The 22,731-nt window shown below is 54.8% G+C and overlaps 1 protein-coding gene across 2 annotated transcripts in view; it reads right to left on the bottom strand.

Moving 5' to 3' along the window:
• Positions 1–22,731, bottom strand: part of TLN1 (talin 1) — a 34,893-nt gene that overhangs the window by 2,239 nt on the left and 9,923 nt on the right. For both annotated transcript variants that reach the window (XM_033085531.2, XM_033085532.2), the window contains exons 7-55: positions 22,268–22,395; positions 21,721–21,781; positions 21,365–21,469; positions 20,889–21,044; positions 20,548–20,649; positions 20,285–20,361; positions 19,981–20,161; positions 19,230–19,343; positions 18,821–18,929; positions 18,450–18,658; positions 18,233–18,331; positions 16,119–16,286; positions 15,569–15,863; positions 15,307–15,473; positions 14,818–14,946; positions 14,395–14,508; positions 14,105–14,218; positions 13,820–13,954; positions 13,541–13,669; positions 13,339–13,441; positions 13,058–13,266; positions 12,855–12,974; positions 12,497–12,694; positions 12,034–12,173; positions 11,841–11,934; positions 11,614–11,703; positions 11,326–11,448; positions 11,006–11,149; positions 10,059–10,220; positions 9,830–9,970; positions 9,411–9,592; positions 8,927–9,059; positions 8,705–8,806; positions 8,454–8,624; positions 8,134–8,283; positions 7,903–8,004; positions 7,680–7,799; positions 7,244–7,390; positions 6,307–6,473; positions 5,882–6,065; positions 5,511–5,636; positions 5,123–5,239; positions 4,852–5,037; positions 4,649–4,756; positions 1,618–1,723; positions 1,365–1,489; positions 944–1,069; positions 748–810; positions 354–536 (exon numbers count right to left, since the gene is read on the bottom strand). In XM_033085531.2, coding sequence (XP_032941422.1) covers positions 354–536; positions 748–810; positions 944–1,069; positions 1,365–1,489; positions 1,618–1,723; positions 4,649–4,756; positions 4,852–5,037; positions 5,123–5,239; positions 5,511–5,636; positions 5,882–6,065; positions 6,307–6,473; positions 7,244–7,390; positions 7,680–7,799; positions 7,903–8,004; positions 8,134–8,283; positions 8,454–8,624; positions 8,705–8,806; positions 8,927–9,059; positions 9,411–9,592; positions 9,830–9,970; positions 10,059–10,220; positions 11,006–11,149; positions 11,326–11,448; positions 11,614–11,703; positions 11,841–11,934; positions 12,034–12,173; positions 12,497–12,694; positions 12,855–12,974; positions 13,058–13,266; positions 13,339–13,441; positions 13,541–13,669; positions 13,820–13,954; positions 14,105–14,218; positions 14,395–14,508; positions 14,818–14,946; positions 15,307–15,473; positions 15,569–15,863; positions 16,119–16,286; positions 18,233–18,331; positions 18,450–18,658; positions 18,821–18,929; positions 19,230–19,343; positions 19,981–20,161; positions 20,285–20,361; positions 20,548–20,649; positions 20,889–21,044; positions 21,365–21,469; positions 21,721–21,781; positions 22,268–22,395 — 6,714 coding nt within the window. The remainder of the gene's footprint in view (positions 1–353; positions 537–747; positions 811–943; positions 1,070–1,364; positions 1,490–1,617; positions 1,724–4,648; positions 4,757–4,851; positions 5,038–5,122; positions 5,240–5,510; positions 5,637–5,881; positions 6,066–6,306; positions 6,474–7,243; positions 7,391–7,679; positions 7,800–7,902; positions 8,005–8,133; positions 8,284–8,453; positions 8,625–8,704; positions 8,807–8,926; positions 9,060–9,410; positions 9,593–9,829; positions 9,971–10,058; positions 10,221–11,005; positions 11,150–11,325; positions 11,449–11,613; positions 11,704–11,840; positions 11,935–12,033; positions 12,174–12,496; positions 12,695–12,854; positions 12,975–13,057; positions 13,267–13,338; positions 13,442–13,540; positions 13,670–13,819; positions 13,955–14,104; positions 14,219–14,394; positions 14,509–14,817; positions 14,947–15,306; positions 15,474–15,568; positions 15,864–16,118; positions 16,287–18,232; positions 18,332–18,449; positions 18,659–18,820; positions 18,930–19,229; positions 19,344–19,980; positions 20,162–20,284; positions 20,362–20,547; positions 20,650–20,888; positions 21,045–21,364; positions 21,470–21,720; positions 21,782–22,267; positions 22,396–22,731) is intronic.

The following is a 22,731-nucleotide window of genomic DNA, read 5'->3' as shown; positions in this document are numbered from 1 at the left end:
AACACATGGGCATTGACCTCTTGTGTGCCATAGCCTCTGAGGATTAACGGTGCCACAGAACATGTCCCCCCCACATTGAATGCCAGTGACAAAGCGCACCCATTTCAGTTATTCCTGTGCCAGGTCATTGTTCCTAAATACCTGCTGTCAGGCTGAGCAGCCCAGCATCACTCACATGCCTGGCTGAGCAGCTAGCAGTGAAATCCAAGCAATCAGGAGCCTGTGTTCCAATGAACCGCCCACAGATGGAATACAGGCAGGGAGCATGAGCCCTGGAGAGCATCCACATGCCCTCACCACACTCCCAGCCACCCTTCAAACAACAGGGACTGAAGAGGCAGCCTAAAACTCACCTGGAGCCGCTTCATGGCCTCCGAGTCATGATCAGCCTTCACCTTGCAGGCCACCAGGAGCTGGGCTGTGGAAGCAGCCACCTGCTTGGCAGAGGAGATGAGCTTCTCCTCACTGGCATGACCTTGCACCGCGGCGTTGGCAGCTTCGCATAGGTTGTTGGTGGCAGCAGCCACCATGCGTGCCTGTGGCAAGAGAGGCTGTCAGGGGAGGTACAGAAGCCCTGGTCGTCTCCAAGGAGGTTATGAAGCATGGAATGGAAAGAACTAGATTTCACAGCATGTGGGAGAGGGAGGAACACTGAGGACAAGCAAAGGGACACAGCATCCTCATGTTTGCAGCAGGAGTCAAGAGGAAAGTTTCCCCCCAACCCCTTGGCATGATCTTGATACTCACGGCTGAAATGAGACCCTGGGACCACTGTCCATCATCCACTGCGTTGGCTGGGATGGCACCCACCTAAGGAGAAGGAGGAAAGAGGTAAGGGTCCCCACCCTACACACCTCTTGCCACAGGCATGAGGGTTACAAGCAACCTTGGAAGAAGGGAGAACCCTTCTCTACATTTTTTTCTTTCCCTCTTATGGCCTTACTTTTCCTTGGGCCACTAATTCCCGCTGGGCTGCTGAGGCTGCCTTCACCAGGGCACTCGTGGCTGCAGCAATGGATTTGGCAGCTTCCAGGATCTGCTCCTCAAAGTTCAGGCTCTCGTCTGCTTGCTGTGGGCAAAAGCAGAGTGAGTCCCAAGCAGAAGTGCTGGGACAGATGGAGCAGAACAGAAAGATGGCTGCAGGGGGCTGAGCAGAAACACATAAAGCTGGATTAAGGGCTGTGGGGTGCAGCAGGGCATGGGCTACCTGAGGAAAGTCTAGCTGGGGATGTGGGAGGTAGCAGGAGTACAGCAAGAGGGACCAACTGTCAGACAGGGCTTCAAACCTGGCTAAAGCACAGGCAGGAGAGCCCCAGCCCATCCCAAGCTGAGTACGAAGGCCAGACAAGGCTCAGCACTGCTACCTTGGGCTTGGCTCTTGGTTTCAGCTGCTCCAGCTTCTTGGCTGCAGCCTCAATGGCAGCTGCTGCCCCCAGCAGCTCATTCTCAGCGATGACAGTGGGGTCTTCTGGGTCAACCCACTCTGTCCCTAGGAACATTGGGAAGTTGGGCAGGTTACGCCTGCATGCAGCCTCAGTTCTGAGTTTCCCTGTCTCCTCCAGCAGCTCCTGAGCCCTCCACCCTAATTCCAGCCCTCTGAGCAGGATCTTTCTTTACCTTTCATGGCCTCGGCGGCCTGGATGAGCTCGGTGACGGAGCTGGCCACGCGCTTGGAGTAGCCTGCCAGCTGCTGCTTTAGCTCATGGGTCGGCTTCTGCAGGATCTGGGGGAAGGAGCAGATGTAAGCACCTCGAAAAGGGGGACTTAATAGGTCTGTTTGGGGCGTGTTCCCCAGGGAAGTAGGGTGGGATCCCCCAGCCCCCTCCCACATATGTAGACATCAGGCACTATCTGAGATGCTTTCTCAAGTGCCCCGAGATAGGATGAGCTTCCCCAGGGCCCTCCTGCATCCACAGCTTCTGGGACATCTTACAGATCTTCAGCACAAGCCTTTCTGCACTCAGCAGCTACCCATGCCAAGATTTCTCCCCTGCAAATAATTTCAAGCTCCAGAAGCATATCCCCTTCACTGTTCCCATTTTGGAGTTGTTTACAAACACAAGCTGGGCAAAGGGGCGTACCCTGGAGTGACGTCCCAGCCGAGGAGGGCTGGCCCCATCAGGATGAGCTGGCAGGCAGTGCCCTAAGGGTCCTCCCCTGGGTTGGAGGGACACATGCACACACCACAGCACACATGTGCACACACACAGGGTGTGTATGCACAAGCAGAGCTCACTGCTGGCGCCTGACTTCCACCACACAGGCAGCAGCTGTCCATCAGCTAGAGCAGAGGTGAGTACACAAACACAAACACACGGACCCCAGGGTCCCCGTGGACACACACAAGTCCCACCCCAGCACTGGGCTGGGCACACAGACACACCATGAGCAAGGCTCATGCTGAGGTTAGAGACCAGCAGGCACCCCAGTATTGCCTTACTCACCGGCTGATAGAGAGGAGAGAGAAAAGAGAAAAGAAAGCAGTGAACGCCCCAGCCAGGAAGATGGAAGACAGGGGAGGATAGGGGAAGGTGGATGCTTCTTGGTGGGGTGAATGGCAGCCAAGAGGATAAGTGGGAACAAAGGATCAGAGATCCTGGGTGGGGAGTTGTGCTGCCATCATTAGCTCTTACTTCAGCCTTGCAGGGCTGGGCAAGACATTGCCCCTGGATGAGGCTCCCACAGCTAGAGGAGCCACCTACACACAGGGTAGCCATGGATCTACTCTCCTCCTCACATCCTTTACACCTTGTTTCTCCTGACCCTGAATTGCTTCACTGCAGTTTTGAGCCACAGAATCTCTCTGCTTTTGGAGGGAGAGACCTATTGTTACCAAATACCAAGTCCCCATGGAAGTTCAAATTCCTACCCCTCCCCAGTGAAATATGCAGGCTTTCCCACTCCTCTGCCGGGAGCCATGTTTTCCAGCCCGAGACAAATAACCCTTATTCTTGAACCCTAACCATACTTGTTCATGCTCTGCAGAAGGCACTGGTTCCCTTGGGGACACAGTGTACAGCAATGACCTTGGTGCTGCTGGGGAATGAGGCAGCAGCCCATCTGCCATCTGCCACCTCCCCCCACATTCCCCTAGATCCTTCCTGCTTGTGGTTTCCCAGGAATCTGCTGTCCTCTGATAAACAGGACCTGGGAGCTTCACTCCTACCTTCACAGACCAGCGTGTTGTGGAGACTGAGGTGAGTCGTATCTTTTTCCCAGCCTTGTGTTGGGCCATCCCAACAGTCACCAGACCAGCGTGAGGCTCAGAGTACTCAAGCTGATGGCACACAGCGATTGCTGGTTTGCCCTCATGAGCACATCTAGTCTAAACGCCTTATTATTAAGCCTGCTGTCTGCTCTGACAACATGTTCAAAACTGCTAAATGAACTCTGTCTGGAGCTGAAGGCACCCCGGAGGCTATGAGCTTTACTAAGAGGCACCTCCGGTGAACATTTTAAGGGATGTTCCAATGTATGATAGTCAAAACATTGCGTGGCAGCAGGATGGTAACACCCAAAATACAGGGGAATGGCGTGCTCCTGCAAGTAGGCTGACCTCGGGCACTGCCACACTAAGTCATTAGCCTAATCATCTGCTAACAACAGGTCAGCCAGAGAATTTCTACTCAGCACTCCAGCCTTGGCTGCCATGATTCATGTGTGCCTGAAGCATCTTCCAGGCAGACATTTGATCTAGATGCAGAGGATGGAAAACTCACTGCTCCCCTTGGAACTGTACCCCAGTGGTTACCTCCCTTGAATAAAACTACCCTTTGACTTCTCCTCTACTCAGCTTCAATTTCTAGCCATCGATTCCTGCCCACCTCCCCCTGCTGCTGCCAGTGCTGGTTATCCTCTAGGCCCTCTGCCTAAGGGGCCTTTCCTTGCAGGAAACCACAGCCTAGGCTCCACCACTTTGTAGCTGGTGATCACGACAGCAGACTCTCACTAACCAGCTTAGTGCAGTCTTGACACAGAGCTGAATCATTTTAAGTCTTTGCCCTGACCTCAATTTGAGAGACCTTATAGCACTATGGGTTGAGTGTACACATCCCCACAGTGCCCCTGACTCCATTTCTGTGGTTTTGCCAAGAATGAAAACTGTTGGAAGGACTCCACTGGATCTTTTCTACCATGCTAGAGACTTAATTTACTTCTTGTAAACTAATGCTGCAGCTGAAGTCCTTGGGAGGACTCAGTCAGAGGTAGATTAGATCAAAAGGATGCAGGAAACGCTTTCAGTCGTTATCTTTGCTATGGCAGGCACTGTCCATCTCCCACACATAGCACTGTGGGCATAACAAGTTTTGTTTTCCCAGTGCCTGAGAGCCGTTACTCCTACCACTTTTACTGGAAGCTGTATTTTTACAAGATTATGCTATCATGTTATTGACTTCCAGTTCCATCTGTTCACAGCCAGGTAATCTCCATCTGTTGCTAGCAAAATACTTTTCTTAGAGCCTGTTGAGCTCTCTGACATGTGCTTCCATGGCAGGGGCATGGACACATGCTGTGCCAGCACAGGCAGCCAAAGGGGTTGTGCAAAGGCCTCAGTGGGAAGAGGTGAAAAGCCTAGAGGACCCTGGGGATCTGGAGATCATCCAGGCAATCCATGGTCAGTCTCTGGGAACTGGGTGGGGACACTCACCACCAGCACATGCTCCAGCAGCTCCAGGTAGCCATCAGCACACTCCTTGCCGAAGCGCAGTGCCCGCTGCCGCACATCCCCGCTCACCTCTGGGTGGTAGGCTGCTTCCTGCAACCCAGACACAAGGTTCACATCCAGCACCATCCCTGCCTCCACCCACAAATCCGTGCTAGAGATGCACACCCGCCACCCGCCTGCCCCACCTTGCAGGAGCGCAGCATGTCCGCGATGGCCCGGCGGCTCAGGTTGGCTGTGGCAATGACGTCCTCCTGCCGGCACGAGTTGCCAGCGGCCACCGCTTTGGCTGTGGCCATCGTGATGCCTTTTGTCATGCGGATGAAGTCCTCCGGGGTGGAGACCTTGGCAGGAGGCACTGGAGAGGAGAAGACCTGCGAGGCGCGAGGCGAGAGGCAGTGGTGAGCACAGGGTGGCAGGCAAGCAGCGCGGCAGCCGCAGAACCGCGCTCGTACTCACCGCCAGCTCCTGGCGAATGTGTTCAATCGTGGCCTCCAGTGCCCGTGTCCCCTTTGTGGCCTCGTCCTCAACAGCCTTCACTGTCTTCAGCAAGGAAGTGACATTTGTCACCATCACCTGTGGAAGGAGAAAGAGAGCCAGGTGGATCTCCATACAAGCTCTGGCCTGTTACCATGAGAGCACCTGTGGATTGGTCCAAAACTGCCTCATCCTCATACCCCACTCACACTACCTCAATTGCTCCTGTGCATGCTGTGTTCCACCTTTTCTGTGTCCCTTCCCACCCTTTTGTCCTGACCACACTCCAACTGTGCTCCTGTGCCCAATTAGGTAAAAAAAACCCCTTCTCCTTCTCCAGCCCCTTCTTCCCACCACAACCAGCACAGACCTTGGCAGAGTTCTTCAGCTGATAGACAGCAGGGTCATCTCCAGCTTTGCCAGCAGCTGCTTTGGTGGCACCGATCAGGTCTCCAAGTGCCTTGGCCACATCCTTCACAGCATTGATCAGGACCACCTGGGGAGAGCAAGACCACGGGAATGTCTGAGCTAAAGTCACACTTAGGTTGGGGATGGTGTGGCCCAGCAGTGAGAGATTTGGGCACCACATGTCAGTCCAGCTCAGCCAGCACCAGCCAAAGCCCAGACCCCTCTCTCCCCAACTTCTGGGATCCAGCCTGAGCACCACATGACATCTGCATCCCTCAGCCCCTCCAAGCAAGCTGCCACCAGCCTCCACTCAGCCCACACACCCAATCACACCTGGGTTTCTGGGTCTTCAGATCCCAGGCTGGCAGCACCCAGCTTCACCACCTCTGCCAGGCGGGTAATGGTGGACACAGAGGACTGAGCAGCCTGGGCTAGCTTCTCCTGGCTGGCTGTGGCGTTCTGCACCAACACCTTGGTGTCCTCCACCAGTGCCTTGGCTGTCTTCAAGATGCCCTCCCTGGAGAGAAAAAGCATGTCAGGGAGGACACAGCCCTCTGCTGCACACATGGTCCTTGGGGCACAGAGAGACTATGGATCCTGTTTTTTCCATGTACAAGCTGGAGTTTCAGGAAACTGAGCCAGCACAACCTGAGCTGGAAGCTCTCCTTCTGGCTGGTCCACAGCTCAGAAAGACTACGGGAAGAGCTTGACAACCCCTGTCTCTGGCTGTGCAGGGGCTGGACACTGTGCCTGAGTACCTGTGGTCAGCAAAGGTCTCAGAGTTCTCTCGGTTGAGGGTTCCTGCTGTAGCAAACATGATGGTGGTGTCAAGGTCAGCGATGATGCCAGAGACAGCACTGGCCGCCGTGATGCAGGCTTGTGTCCCACGGTTCCCAGCCTGAAGAGCTGCCAGCACATGAGACACCTGTGGGGTACACGTAAAGTGACTGGGAGAGAAGAGCAGGTTCAGGGAACCCTCAACTACACACACCTCCAACACCCCCAAGGCTGCTCCCATTCCACTGGGAATATTTTGGTCTGCACACCCTTCTTAGCTTCCAGTTATTTATTTTTACCTTGCATCTATCATGTTTGGTGGTCTAAGAGATGCTGGACTCTGCTAGTTTTCAAAGCAGTAAGATTTGCAGATGCCAGGCACAATTGACAAGTGTTTACTTTTGTGTTTTTCCTTACAAGCACTGCTGCTCTACCCTTATCAACTAGACTTTTTAAGCCACCTTTTCATCTGTTCTTCAGAACAGATGCTCTTTAGATTGTCTTGAAGGCCAGGATGCTAGCAAAAGGTGAAGGGGAGACTGATCACTGAGCATGAGCTGCAAGCATTGCTGCAGATGCTTTGCCTGCAAAAATTCATTTGGAGAGCCCTGGCCCACCACCAGTGTCCAGGCCAGTTTTCCCAGGCAGGCTGCAGCACCCAGACATCACACTCACCCCCCACAAGCACCAGCTGCTGTGATAGTCTGCAGAGGGGGATTCATCCTCCACCCCATCAGCTGAGCAGAGGGAGTGTGGCCAAGAGAGCCAACAGAATCCAGCAGGACCAGGATCCAGCAGGAACCTGAAGGTGCCAGAATCCAGCACCACCACCCAGCATGGTGCTTCCAAGGGCAGAGGGCTGAATTCAGCATCCCTCCCACCTCACCATGGTGTCAAACCTCTCTCTTGAACACCTACCTTCTCAGAAACCTTGCGTGCACTCTCTATCAGCTCCTTTTTGGTGTAGGCATCGCTGGGGCTGCACTGCAGTGCTCCAGCCTTGGTGACCAGGGCAGCACAGCCGTGACCCAGCTCCTGCACCCGGCGCTTGATGTGGGAGCCAATCTGCAGAGGAATGTGTGTGTGACAGAGTCAGCAGGAACTAAGCCCTGCATCTGTGATACCCACTGGGAAACACCAGCCACCCAGCTCCTCTTTCCCAATCCTCCCACTCAGAAGGAAAAAGGAAACACAGCTTTGCTCCTTGTTTCTATGCCATGTTTCAGGGGAGGTGTGAAAGCTGCCTGCCCCCAGCTCCAATGGGAGGTTCAAGTGTCCCTGTCCTCTGTGCTCACACCCCAACAGCCCCCGCTCTGCCTCACAGCATACTCCAGCACTTTCCCCAGGCTCACACCTCCTCGTTCTCGGCAGTGAGGGCAGCTGGCTTGGCCTCTTGTGCCAGCTGCCCATAGTCATGGGTGAGTTGGTTGGCCAGTATGCCCAGCTCATCTGGGTTGGTGGTGGATTTGGTGACCTGTTGATGGAAGAAGAGCAGGAGTTGGACAGGGTAAGGAGGGCAGCAGCCTGACTGCGTGGCAGGCAGTGCATTCTACAGTGAAAGGCTTGCTTGCACCCACCATTTCCTGCACAGTCACTGCAATAGCCTTGGCTGTCTTCACCATTGTGGTCTGGTAATCCACAAAGGTACCTTCTGGCTCACCCATAGGCCCTTCGTCCAGCTGCAAGAAACCACCAGGAGATTCTGGGCTCCAGGTCTGACCCACAAGGTCTTTAACTTGTAGGTTTGACCCCAACTCTTCCTCTCTCCCACACCCAGCCTGTCCTGATCCCCTCATTGCTCCCCTCACCTGGTTGATGGCTTGGGTGATGGAGTCCACCATGCCCCCTACAACACCTGCAGCACTGGCTGCCTCATTTAGGGTGGTGGTCAGGTCCTCCACTGCTTCCTTCATCATCTGCACAGCTTCTTCCAGAGCCTCCTGAGTGTGGGCAGCTTGCTGCAAGGAGAAGCAAGCGTGAGGGAAGGTAGGCGGTAGATCCCCTCCCAACAGGGACAGGTACACTGCACACTGGCCCCGGGTTTTCCATGTCTGGCTCATGTGTGTGCACCATGCAGCACCCACATGCAAAGGAAGGTGTGCCACTGACACATGTCCCTTCTGCTCACCTTGGGGTTCCCACCAGCCTCCTTGGCTGTGTACAGCATTTGCAAGGCAGATTCAGCCAGTGTTTTGGTCTGGTCCAGGAGGTTCATCTGCTGCTGGTGGTTGGGTGTTTTGGAGGCAGCACCAACAGCTGCCAAAATGAGTGGCTCGAAATACTGAGCCATCTGGGACACCTAGGGAAGAGCAGTGTCAGCACCAGCAGCTTCCAGCCCAAGCTGCCTTGCACCTCTACTCCCCAGACACAACCCATTACCTTGTGCCCCAGCTGCGAGGCCTCGGCTCGTGCTGCAGCAGCCACAGGCTCGATCAGGTTGCTGATCTCCTGGACAGCTGTGATCATCTGATTGTGCAATGCCTGTACAAAGAGAGGGTGTTGCATGAGGCTGCAGCAGGGCTGCAGTCTCCTCATGCTGCTGAGAGTCCAGGGAAAGATGCCCATTCCCTTATGTTCACCCACAGGGTGTCTCTGACCCACCTCCTGGGAGATATCTTGTCGGGGGGCCAGCTGCTGGCTGATGGCAGCGAGGGATGCCTGGTCCACCTCCCGCAAGCATCTGTTCAAGACCTCAATGGCCTCATCACACTCCCGCTGTCCTGGAGCTTTGTCCCTGAGTGACAGATGAATCAGCCAAGCACTGGCAGTTGCTATACCACTTCTTCACCCCCAGCCTTGCCTGGTGCTAGTGAGGAGAAAGATCCCTCTCCTGGGCTTTGGGGCAACCCAGTGTGATAGAGCCTGGGCACATCAGTGTGTGCTCCCAGCAACTCATGTGAAAACTGGAGGAGCAGCTTCCATGAAGGACAGAAGGGACAGCATCCTCCATCCCATCCCTTGCCTGCCTGTACCAGCTGTGTCCAAGAAGATGATGAGCCAGAACATGCCCAGGAATGTTTGCTCAGGGCAGGGGTATCTGCCAGCAGGGACAGAGCCACAGCCACAGAAGAAGGACTCAGCTCACCTCATGTTGGTGATCAGCTTCTTGATAGAGTCCGAGACTGTGCGTGAGTGGCCAGCGAGCACTGACCACTGTGGTGGGTCCTTGGGGTTGACAGCCAGAGAGCGGGCAGTCTGGATGAGGCCAGCAGAGCTCTCCAGCATGGTCTTGGCTGAAATGACAATGGGCTCCATGGCTCTGCGCCCCTGCACAGGGAAACAACAGACTGGTGAGGTAAGGGAGTGTGCATGGGAAGTTGCTCTCTCTCCCACGGAGTTGCTGCCTTACCCTGGAGCAGCCCCTTGAAGCCCAAGGCTTGCTGCTGCCTCCCCATCACACCCCCTCAGTGCAGGCCCCCCAGGCTCAGGGAAGGCACAGTTTCTCTCCACCCCAGAGCAGAGCCTGTCACAGGTTCCATCCTCCCTGTCCCAGCAGCATCCCACCTCTGGGCTGATCTGAGCAGGAACGGTGGCAAATTCTGGGTTGGAGGCGAAGGCTGTCAGGTTATCCACAGCCTCTATCAGAGGGGCAGTGGCAGCACGGCACCGCTCCCGGTTCTCTTCGTTGAACTCGCCATCCAGAGCCTGGTGTGGAGAGACCAGAGCAGTTAACCAACCCCACTGTACCCCAAATCCCATCACTACCACACTGCCTCAGAAAGGCCTCTGTTACCTTGATGGTCTTCACCAGGTTGGCTGTGCTGTTGGCCACCTCCTTGGCCGACTGGACGAACTGGCGCTTGGCCACAGGATTGGCGGTGCGGGAGGATGCCAGACGGCACGTGTTGCACAGGGCTGAGGTGTGTTTTGCTACGATGGTGGCTGCTGACAGCACCTGCAGGGGAAAGCAGGGTAAGGCAGGATCCACTGTGACCCACTATTCCTACAGTTCTCCCTTCTCACCCACCCTATGCAGTCACCACAGGCAGACCTTTTGGGACCCAAAAAGGCTCACCAAGATCCTGCATGCCCACACAGCCCCTATCTGGACTGTCACCATTGCACCAAAGCTGCCAGCTGGTTCCCAGTGCAGCTAATGGGGCCTGATGAGACATAAGCCATCATCTTGGCTGTGGATGATACAATTCCTCCAAAGCCATCTTCCCCCGGCCCCTGGAACTTGCTATAATAGATAAGGTATCCTAGATACCAAGGTTGAGCCAAATTCCTTAAGAATTTGGTCACTCTCCTAAAACTTTGGAAGATAATTGGTTAGAAATTAGTCTGTGTAATTGGTCAGTTCACCTTTAGAACTTCTCATTTAGACTGGATGCTGTTCTTTGTATAAACTTTTATTGGCTGTAGTTTGAATCCCCCCTGAACCTATAAAATGACTGTCTGCCCTTTGTTCTGGGAGAATCTTGCCTGACTCCCTTTGCATGAAGTAAAGGTTCTTGTGGAACTCATCAAGTAAGGCCTCTGGTCTTTCTCTTCTGGCTAAATGTGAGCTTTCTGAGAGATAGCTAAATGATATTAGCACTCTCTGGTCCTGGTAAATAACACCAGGGACCAAAAAGAAAGTCACACTTGGCCAACTCTTGGGATGCAGCACTTCCAACTAGCCTCACACTCCTTTTGATGCAAGCAAATGCCTGTAATGGAACCCCACCCCTCACTCACCTGGGACTGAGTACAGGCAGGGTCCACCAGGTTCTGGCAGGCCATCTGGATGGCTTGATTAGCTCTAGCAAACTGAGTGGGGTCCACCAAGCCCTGCTGTCCAGCCTGGCTGTTGGGGTCTGAGACTCCCACAAGGTAGGCAGCCTAGGATCATGGAGATGTGGTGAGAGAGAGTCTGCTCACTGCAAGGAGGCTCACAGAGGGCATAGGCTGCCAAGGAGTCTGGCAGCATTTCCCATTGATTTGGAAGGGCAGGGGTGGGATGCATGCAACAACTATGCGCCTAGAGTAAGGCTCAGGGCTGGGACTGTGTGTCTCACCTGGGCAGCTGCTTCTGTCAGCCCACAGAGAGCTTTGGAGGCGGCACTGATGGACTCGCCAAACTCGGGTAGTTTGCTGTTCTTGGCATTCTGGGAGATGCCAGCCATGGACTCTCCCAGCACCTGCACGGCATGCCACACACTGATTATGGAAACTGTCTCCCACAGTGCTCCCAGGATCAGAGCTCACTGTGCTTCATCGGTAGGGGAGGAACCACCTTTCCCTTTGCTCCCATATCCTTCTCAAGGCCCTCCCAGTTCTTCCCCAAACCTCCATTCAGGGCTTACCTTGGAGTTCTCCATGACACTGTCAAGGCAATTGAAGTAGGACATGTCGTTGACAGTCTGGGTGGGGTTCTCCAGTAGTTCCTTCACTGTCTGCAGGGACACAGGTGTCACACCCAGAGGAAAGTTCTGCATCCTCCACTTGCACTTCCTCTTCATTCCCTCCAGTTCCTTGCAGCGGGGTGCAGCACCCTCCCACACCCAACATCTCAACCCCTCCAGCTTTTTACCTCCAGCTCCCGCAGGGCATTGTCACATTCCTTCTGGCCTGGGGCCTGCTGGGTGCACATGGTGATCAGCTGGTTAATGCTGTCAGTCACAGCCCTGCCAGGGACATGGGAGAAAGATCCGCGGATCAATGCCTGCTCCACCACCCAGCCCCACTACTATGGCCAGCAGCTCTCAGGGACCAGTTCCTCTTACCGTGCTGCTGCTGCCAGCTGATTCTTGAGGTTAGGTGCAGCAGGATCAGCAGAGAGAGCCTTTGCAGCCAGCAGCAGCTTGCTGGAGGACATGGAAATGCTCTTCAAGTTCGACACAACCTGTGCCTGGTCCTCCTTATTCTGCAAAGAGCCAAAATGAGTTTTCTGCAGCACCTTTTTAAAGCCCACACCCATCCTGGATCTTCTCTGGTGACTTTCAAGCTGAGCTAGTTCCCTTCATCCAACTTGTGTGCCAACAGCAAGGATACGTGAATTCTTGCCAAACTAACCCAAGCCACCTTCTCCTTGTTGCTGTGGTTTTCCACAGCTCCAGTCCAGATCTCCCTGGCTACATTGGCCACGACCATCCTAACCACCGCTGCCTGGCCTTTGGTCAGCCACCTCCTCAGATATCCCAAATCTCTCCCTGCATTCAGGATACCCCAACAGGCATTTCCTCTCACCGGGGACTGGCTGGCCATCTCCACTCCTGCCTGCAGGAATTCATTGAAGTCATGTCCAAATTTGCCAGAGGACTTGGCCAGGTCTTGAGGGGTGCCACGTGATGCCTGCACCAGCTCATTGGCAGACTGATTGAGCCCCGCTGCTGCCTGGTTCAGCTGGCTCTGTGCCTCCTGGAAGCTCTTAGTGCTGGGAGGGAACTGGAAGGAAGGAGAGAGGTTAGGAGAGACACAGAGATGAGTGGAGATGGCAGATGAAAGTCTGGCACACGCTTGGGGATATGCCAGAGGAACCCGATGCAGTTGGACCAGCCTGCATTGCCAGACCTCCCCCTTCCCCTCCTGCCCCAGCTCAGCTCACCGAATCTGAGAGCAGTCTCTTGCTGGCCTCTCCCACCATGCGGATGGCAGCATCCACGTCCCTCTGCCCTGGCAGGCAGTTAACGCAGCGGTTCAGGGCCTGTGACACTGCCTTGGCCACCTGCAGGGAAGTAGAGAGAGGTCACCACCTCCCAGCCAGCCCCACAGCTTGACAGGGCACACTGGGGTACTCACTGTCCCCACCTGGGCCAGGCGCTGCTGGCTCTCTGGGTCCCCAGGCTTGGCCACTGCCTTCCGGGCCTCCTCGATAAGGTTGTTGGCTTTGTCCATGACATCACTGGCGCACTCCAGCATGGCACTCTGTGCCTGAGGGTCGGAGGTGTTGGCTGCCACACCACGGGCAGCCTGGCTGAGTGAGCGCAGGGCCTGGGCTACTTCCCGGGCAGCAATTCCTGTGGGGATGGAGAGGTCAGTGTCTGTTAGCTCACTGTCCCTTCCCCCAGCCCTGTTGTGGAGGCCAGTACCTGTGTAGTTCTCATTGCCCTGGGCCACCTCTCCCAAGAGGTGAGCAATGGCAGAGCTGACAGCTTTGGTGCTGTTCCCCAGGTCCTGGGCACACTTCTCCATCTGCAAGGGGGCCAAGTTGGGACATGCTGATAAGCTTCACTTTTTGGCAACTCCATTGCCCCAGAGTCCACCCTGAGCCACCTTTCCCTGCATCCTCACCGTCTCTCCTGGCAGAGGCTTGAGCTTGCCATCACGGGCAGCTGCCTTGGCTTCCTGCAAGTCCCTCTCCAGGCTCTGCACCAGACCCAGTGCAGAGTCTATCTCCAAGGGTCCACATGCCTCCTGAGCCTGTGATCAGGCAGAAGAGAAGGTGAGCAGGTGACCACTAAGCCTACCTGGCCGCAGCAGAGACCAGAACTTCCCCCCAGGCTGTCCCCACCATTCCCCACTGCTCTGCACAGCTGGTGTCTCACCACAGGATGGGACTCAGCCTCTCACCTTCTGGGCGGCTGTGCGGAGCTCAGCCAGAGCTGCGGCCAAGTTCTTGGCACACTGGCTGAGCTGCATAGCAGAGGCTTGGTCCGTTATGGTGGGGACGGTGGCCTTGGCTGCAGCTACCATCTTACCACCGGGCTGTTGGGCCAGAAAAAAAAGCAGTGAGAAGGGGACAAATACGCAGCATCTCAGCTGCCTGTGCTCCCAAGATCTACCAGTGTCTTAAAGGGATGGTAGGCAAGCTGTAATACCAGAGCTGGCATGGAAGGCTCTGGGCAGCATGGATACCTGCAGGAAGTTCTGGCTGGCAGCAATGAGAGCCAGCTGGGCGCTGGGGCTGTCTGGCTGGGACTGGCTTCCTCGCACACCTTGCACCAGCATCGGGATCTGTTCTGCCACCACCTGCCAAAGAAAAGGGTCGCTGGAGAGGATCAGTCAGAAGGGACATGGATTCAACACAGGATCAGAGATTGAAAGATCAGCTCCTACAGAACTTGAGTAAACACCAGCAAGGCTGATGGGAGATGAGACAGGGAGAGGGAGCACAGGAGATGCCAGGGTCAGGCCCAGGCCCTTACCTTGCAGCTCTGCACCAGCTGCTGCTGTGCAGCGGGGTTCTTATTTGAGGAGGATGCGTGCTGCGCAGCGGCGATGGTCTGCGTGGCCGAGGCAGCGGCCTGCTTGGCTGCGTGCTGGCACAGGGAGGCAGAAGTTAACACCAGCAGTCTGAATCGAGCCCCCCACCATGACCTGGGCCCAGATGTCCCAAACAACTTCTCCTGTGCCTAATCCTGTGGCACCTGAGCACCCCTGACATCCTCAATGCCCAGCACCCTAAAGCAACATGGTGCACACAGGGAAAGGGAGAACTCTCTGTGATGCAGCATTGATGCTGTACTTGAAAAAGACTTGACCCCTCTCTCTGTATATAAAGAGGAGTTATATGGGGGCTCCTGGTCAGGTCTTGCTCACCCTCTGCAGATTCTTGCCCAGCATCTCACCTCCAGCTTGTGCACAAGCTTCTTCTTGATGGCATTCTGGGCTGCAGCATTGGTTGCCATGCGGAGCCCTTCTGCTGCCTCACGCAGCCGCTGTTGCTGCTCCTCGCTGTCCGGGTGGGCTGCAGCTCCCTGAAGAAAAGAGAAAACCCATCACACATCTCACGGACCATGGAGTCTCTTTTCCTTCTGAAGCAGTACCTCTGCTCTGGCCCCCACAAGGCAGCCTTGTTACGGTACTCAGGAAATGTTCAAAGCCTCTCTGGAAGAGTCAATTGACAAGAGAGGTAACAACTCCTCTGCTACTACCCACAGCTTCCTCAAGCTCCTTCACAGGAGGAGCCCACCCCACAGGTCCCTGGCTCAGTGCAAGACCTTGCTCTACAAACTGCTGCTCAACGAGGGGCTGCTCATCCCCTACCCAGCACTGAGCCAATCGCATTTGACAGAGCTGGGGCCAAAGCCAGCATCCATCCTTCCCCACACACTGACCTTTGCAGCCTCCACCATCTTGGCAGTGGCATCAGCCAGGATCTTAGCCGCACTCAGAAGCTTGCGTGAATTCTCCAGATCTGTCTCTCCCTCAGCATCAGCTTTAATGGCATTGACAAGGTCAGAGGTGGCCTGGGCCAGAATACGAGCCTGACGCACCATTTCCCCTGGAACAGAATGGAAGTGTGGCCCGTTAGCAAGTCCCAAGGGCTCTCTGATACCTCCCTATCCACTGTGTCTGCCCTGGGTGTCTTACTCTCACCTGCATCACCCATGGAGCTGAATATATTCTCGGTGACGTTGAGGATGGTGTCAGTGGCCTGGTCGTAGCGGCCGATGGGCTGCCCCCCCAAGGCATGCTGCTTGATGTGCTGCAGCAGGTCGTTCAGGGCCTGGGTGACAGCTGTGGCTGCCACCCCCACCTGCTTCAGGAGCTGGTCATCACTGGTGGCTGCCTTAGAGGCCTCCACACAGCCTTCAGCCGATTTGGCCACCAACTTGCCAGCCTCAATCAGCTGCTCCTGGCAAACTGGGGAACTGATGGTGGGAGCCACAACCTGGAAGAGAAGAGAAAGGCTGGGCAGCAAGTGTGGTACGCTCCATGGAGGAGTTATCCCAAACTTCTGCTCCTCCAAAGAGGATCCTCATTGCTTGAGCACAGTGGCAGGGGCTCCCAACAAGCCACAGCCCACACTTCTGTACCAGATTCCCGAAGTCCTGCCTTAGGGACACCTAGGAGCCCACTGCTAAGCTACCCCCAGCCAGGTGAAGTTCACAGCCATGCTGAGGCAAGGGTTAACCCTGCTGCTTACCTTGGTGCAGGCCACCAGCTGGGAGGTGGAGAGGGCACACTGGGTGGCTGCTGCGATCACCTGTGTCTGCAGCGCAGCGTCCTCTGTTTTCTGAGCCACGTTCTTGGCTTTGAGCACCAGCGCAGCAGCAGCATTGGCCACTGCCTTTGCCAGCTGCATAAGCATGTCCTGGGAGGGGACAGAAAGAGTCAATGAGGCAGCCATGCCAGTGGGAACAGCCGCAGCCATCTGCAGGGCTCTCGTGAAATATTCAGATGGGAAATGTGAGCCCTCGGGGGCCTTTGATCCACTCTGTCTCAGCACCAGCAGCACTGAATACCTGGAAAGGCTGGAAACACCTTGACCTCATCTCCACGTGTGCTACAGCTGGCGGTGAGGCTGTAGCCTAGCCTTGGGCTGCAGCCTGCACTGCCATGAACACCACTTGCAGGAGCTTGGGAAATGCTCAGCATCACTGTAATACCCACTGCCCAGGCAACCACCCATCCCCAACTGTACCACAGCAAGAATCTGCTGCAAAACACTGCTGGTACTGCCTGGATTTGATTTGGTTTGCAAACATCTGAACACAGCAAAAAGATGACACACCCTTCTGGTCAAACAGCAGGCACAAGCCAGCCATGGCACACCCTCACTGTGGGCAGCTGCCAGCAAGAGGCAAGTGGGAGATGCTCCCATGCTGGTCACCTGCATTGCAGGTAGGCCAGCTTTTTTTTTTTGTCAATTCTAACTTGTTGGCTGACAAGCTAGACTACATCTCTGCTGTTATTCCCGAAGCTAAAAGAGAGGTGTGACAAGGCAACAGCCTCCTCTGCTGGATGGCAGGTACATAGCAGATGGCAGGAGGCAGGGACCAACACACGGAAAATTGCTTTCCTTCAGGGCACCAGACATAACAGCACGCTGTAGCCTTCAGGATTAGCCCCTGTGGCACACTGCTGGTGAAAACTGGCAGCACCAGCACTAAATAGCAAAAACCCTGGTAGGCAGGGCAGGGCTCTTTGTCTGCTGCAGCTGCCAACCACCTGCTGTGTGCATGCTGACAGCAAATAGCCCCACACCCCACAACAGGTAAGCCTCTGGCCACCAAACCAGAAGAGTCACAGCATCCTGTTGCCTCCTGCAAGCCAAGACTACTCCCACTGCAATCCACCACCTTTTGCGACAGGAGGAAAGACTGGAGAGTGCATGCATCCAATTCAAGAGTCCCAGACCACTGCATCTGAGCCCATGGAAGAAGTACGTACACTCGGGTCTGACAGGTGTGAGGCAGAACACCCTGCTGCTTGACTGCAAATTGTCTTCCAGGTCCTAAATCTGACCTTTGGGGATATTCCGTCCTGGCTCTGCAGCGTGGCCAAACATGGCTTTCTGCCCTGCTCTTAGATTTTCTGCTCCCCCTGGTTATCTTTCAAGGCCTCTCTACTCAGTTGAAGCTGTGTGGCTGCCATGAACAGAAACCCCTTCTTTCTGGAGTATTTTGGTCTACAATATATCTGGATTGTCCTCCACAGCACAGTGTGCTACCTCCTTTGTGCTGGAAGGAGCAACCATGGGAAAGCAAGCCAGTTGGCAGTCAGCTCATCTGAAAAAAGATTGCCACACAGGGCTCCACCCATACTGGGTCTCTTATAGGGGCAGGCAGGCAGGGAGCAGCAGGAAGGAGCTGAGGTGGCTGCAAGGGATGATCTCTAGAGCAGCGCTTGCTCTAGCAGCAACCCGAGTGCATGGACTTCTGAGATCCAACCACCGGAAAAGCAGAATTTTGCAAGAGCCCTTCTCCAAAGATTTCAGATTACAGTTCCCAGAGGAGCCCCCTTCACATTGGAGATGGCAGAGACCACCAAGCCAAGCCTACAGGCTTGTTTTACCGTCTTTGGTTCAGAGCCAGGCAGGATCCAAGCACACCGGTTTTCTGGGATCTACACAGAATCCACAAGATAAGAGGTGTTATATCACTCTAGAGATAGAGATGGGCAATGGCTGTCCCCTCCCTAACAAAGTCACCACCGGGCACTGGCAAATGTTCAGCTCAGACCCCTCCTGTGAGGTCCTGTGCAAAGGCCGATAGTTTTAGGGAGTGGGTGTCCTTGGTTGCTGCTGAATGCACCCACCTGGAACCGAGGATCAGTGTCACTCTCCCCTATCTGCTGCAGGAGCTCCCCACTGGTTTGCCCCACCAGGCCAGCAGCCTGCAGGAGATTCTGGCGAGGCTGCAAGGAACAAAGCAAAAATCAACATCAGGCTCATGAGCAAGCCTTAAAACTTCACTCAGTGGTTGTCCTTGGCTTCCCCCATCCTCTCCGTCCCACAGCCCCTCCAGTTCCCCACCTCAGCACTAGCAGGCTGTGCTGTTTTCAGCAGGTCTGAGACAGCGCTCGCCAGGTTCTTGGCTGCCTGCAGAAGCTGCCGCCCATTCCCTCCCTCGTCTTCCATCAGCGCAGCCAGCAGCTTCACACCCTTAGACATCTCCGTCAGGTTGGAAGAGATGGTGGTGACGGCGCAGCCCACAGCGGTGTAGTCCGTGTCTGCTGGATCCCCTGCACAAGGAAGAGAGGAGTCAGGATGGGATGTGCTCCAAGAGCATCCCCACACCTGTCACTGATGTGGTTTTCCTATCAGGGAACAGGAGTCTTTCTGCCAGACAAGAGACAAGCATTTTCCTGAAGTGGGGCATCCCTCTACTCCAAATCTCCATATACCTGCAGTGAGGTTGACGACTGAGGCTGTGCCAGCAGTGATGGCATCCACTTGGGAGTGGATCTCATGCTTTGACTCATCCATCTTGTTTTTGCGCCAAGCTTTTGATGCCTGAATGGGGAGAACAGGATTAGGAGATGCTGGTGGAAGTGGTGGGTAGCTGCACACATGCTCACATAGAGAAGTGCAAGGAAGAGGATATAAGGATAAGAGAAGGAAGATCTGTAACCACCCAAACTCTCTCATCTACCCTGATCAAACAACATGACTAAGTGTCCCCTCCATGTCTGCCCACAGACCCCATCTCTTTTCAGGCAGGTCTTCCCAAGAGCTGCTAACACTTCTGGGAATGTGGCCAGCCTCATCCAGCCCAGTTTCTAGCAAGGTCCACCCTCAGCACCCAGTACTCACAGCATCCTGTCCAAGAGGTGGCAAGGTCTCGAAGTCGTCCAGCGTGGCCTGGGCTGCATGCACAGCCTGCATACTGGAGTTGATAGTGCCAGTGAGGGCTTGCTGGGCTGAGGTCTGCAACACAGAGACAGAGTGAGACACACCAAAGGCTTGGAATCTAGGATTAGCATACTCAGCTCAAATGCTCCCCAGCAATGTGCTGCTGATAGCACTGCTCTAGGTAGGTCTCCACAAAGACGGGTGCACTTATCAAAAACTCTCCCCTCTGAAACTCCCACTGGAAAATGCCTCATCCCACCATGCCTCCTCAAGAGCCAGGAGAAGATGCTGTGAGATCCCACAAGGCCTTCACAGCAAGCCCCCCCACCAGGCTACATGGAGCAAAAGGAACTGGCTTCTCGTGGCCTTTTCCAAGTGTTCTTCCATCTGCACAGGAGATGGGGACACCAAAACATGGCATTGTGTTCTGCTGCAAACCACAGATCTAGTGGGGCTGTCCAGTCACAACCTGAATGAGAGGCTGCAGTCACCAGTCAGGTGAAAACGCTGAGGTGTAGCTCAAGTTTGCAGAGAAGGTGTAGGAGGATGCCAGCTCAGCCAGGCCAGCAAGCACACAAGGCCAGTGGCACAAAGCCCCCGCTCTTTAGAGCAAGACAATGCTTGGTCGTGGACCCAAACAGATTGGTCTATACAAGTCAGACAGTCACTTCCTCAGAGCCTGTGCCCTGTGGTGAGTACAAGGAAAGCTTACCAGGGGAGGCATGTGCCCTCGGTGCATCTGGCCACTGGTGATTTGCAGCTGAGGCTGTGGCATCGTGCCCACCTGAAAGTTTTCTGGCCCTCCAGCCCCTGTCCGCATGATGGCTGGCAGGGCCACTGAGCCCAGCTCTGCCTTGCCTACACGGTTAAACTGCTGTTGCACAACTGTCGACCTGAAATGGGGAGAAATACCAGGTAAAGGGATGACTGCAGTGCTGTCACCAGGCCCTTCTTTGCTGGAGCACACTCTCCATTCAGCTTCTGTTTGGCAGCTGCCTTGCTCCTGGAACACTTACTTCTTTGGAGATACAGAGTCTTCCAGCATAGTGGACTCCTCATCACCCTCCAGTCCAAAGTGGTCTTTGCTTTTTTTCTGCAAAGGGAAAGAGAAAATGACACCCCTAAGCCCTCCCCTCCTCCAGACACCATACCAGTCACAGGGTCCTCCTGCCCTGCCTCCAGCTTTCCCAGCAGTACCATCTGCCAAAAGCTGTTTGGAGACAGCTGGAAGGTACATTCTGTACACCTTTCTGGAGAGGGGCTATCAGCAAAACCTCACCTTCTTGAGGATGATATCGATGTAGCCAGCAATTAGCTGGGCAATCTGCTCCCCTTCCGTCGTCTGCACTGAGTAGTAACCATCCTGATAATCTCCAAAATCCTGCAACAGCAGGGCACAGGGTAGAACCGGAGCAGGGCACTGGCAGCCATGCTGAGCCCCTCTGGTATGCACTAAGCACCCGAGTGCCAGCCTCCAAAGCAAGCACTGGGAGAGGTTTGCCAGAGAAGGGCAAGGCTATGCCCCATGGAGCAACAGCTGACAGAGGGGCTGGAGTGAGAGAACCCCACTACAGGGGCACCAGTGGGGAAGAGGCATGGGGGACCAGCGCTAGTTCCTACCAGGGTAAAGCTCTTGGGTGAGGCTGCCCAACGCTTGATGTTCGTCAAGCTCCATTCCTGAATCACTTCCTTGGTCTTCTCGTCCACGCGCATCACGCACTCCTTGGTGATCCCCAGCAGCCGTGGCACCAGTTTGTTCTTCCCCTTCATCTTCTCCTGTGGACCACAACAGAAGGGCTGTGGGCTATCCCTGGGATGGATCCATCGAGGTAGAGATATTTGTGGCCTACCATAGCTACCAAAACACCCACAAGGCCACACTTTCTAGTGGTGACAATTACCACATGTAGCTTGACAATGAGAAGAAGCATGAACCAAGGAGTAAAAAGGCAATGCACAGGGAAATGTAACAGTGGAGATGCAGAAAATACTGGAACAACACAGGCTGAGGGGAAATAGCTGGAGACACAACAGATGAATGTTGAAGAAGTAGAATTTTATGAGGCTGAAGTGGGATTGGAGGGCTGCTGCTCTACCTTGACCAAGAAGAAGGAGACTCCGTATGTCTTGAGGGAACGAGCAAGTTTCACATAGCGAACTTTGGCTTCGATCTCACTCATGTTCCCACAGCTCTTGTGGGCCTGCAACAGCAAAGACAGAACATTGCACCAGCTCCACAGTCTTGCCTTGCCACCATTGCACAGCCTTTCTGGGCTGTCCCCACCCTACCAGCATCCCCTGCCTCAGGAGTTGCCTTGTCTGCCCACCTACAGTTCCTGCTCCCATTTCTCACCCACCAGACTGCTGTGTACCGCCTGTTTAGACAGGAGTGCTTCAACCTCTAGTGAGGAGGAACAAAAAGTCCAGATCTGAACCTCCCCACTGCACATACCATGAAGATTTTGCGTTCTCCTTTCTGCTTGATGTACTCTTTGGGCAGGAAATCCTTGAGCCTGCCAAGAGACAGCCAAGTGAGCTGTTAGCAGCAGAGCCCAAAGCCAGTGTTTGTCCTTGACTATGAACAAACCCAACCCAAAGCCTCAGACAAGCCACTGCCAGGGCACAAGCTGGAAGTTTTTGGAAGCAGTAAGAATGTGGGAGTGATTGCTGCAGCTATGCAAGCTGTCCATGGAGTTGCAATAGCTAAGAATGGGGTAAAGGTGCTCAGAATTAAGCCCTTTGTGAGGCATCAAGGTAGGCCAGAGGGTGGGCTCCTGACTGCATGTCCCCACAGGGCTGCCAGAGGAAGCAGAATGGGGGGATGGCATCCCTCACAGCTGCTGTGGATCCCTACGCTTGGGGACTGTGCTGTGGGGAGAAGAGGGGTTGCATCACAAGCACCCAAACCCCCAGGGCCTCACAAGGCAGTGTGGCACTGGGTGCTGCGAAGATGCTCCAGCTGCCTCAAGCCAAGCCCAGGGTCTCCTTAGGACACTCACTCCAGAAAGCCTGGTTTGTGCTTCTGTTCGTTGTGTGGCCCAAACTGGATCTGGCACTGGTGGCCAGCAAATTCACAGGCTTTGTCAAAGGAGACAGGGTGGGAACCGTTCAGGATGTCGTCACGAGCCTGCATGGGAATAGAAGACATTGTGGGCTGGGCAGCCACACAGCCCTCTCAGTGCTCTCCTCCTTATCAAGCACAACATGTTTTACAGACTTAGAAGAAGTGACTCTGAAAAACAGGCATAAGTAGGACCACACTGCTCCCTACAGGCTCCCAGGCATCAAGCCGGGAGAGGAACAGCAGCAGAATTTCAGGATGGTTCCTATCAGACAGAGTTGACATGGGATTCTCTGGGGAGCTCTGGAGTACACAGAGGATAGGGCTGGGATTGCCAGCCAGTGTCAGCTCTCACCCAGGACATAACTGGGTATCCCAAAGTACCCCCCCCATCATGACTCC

Source organism: Catharus ustulatus, chromosome Z (assembly GCF_009819885.2).
Source record: "Catharus ustulatus isolate bCatUst1 chromosome Z, bCatUst1.pri.v2, whole genome shotgun sequence".
Taxonomy (NCBI): Eukaryota; Metazoa; Chordata; class Aves; order Passeriformes; family Turdidae; genus Catharus; species Catharus ustulatus.
The sequence above is the reverse complement of the archived record's forward strand: the minus strand, read 5'-3'. Positions and strand labels throughout refer to the sequence as shown.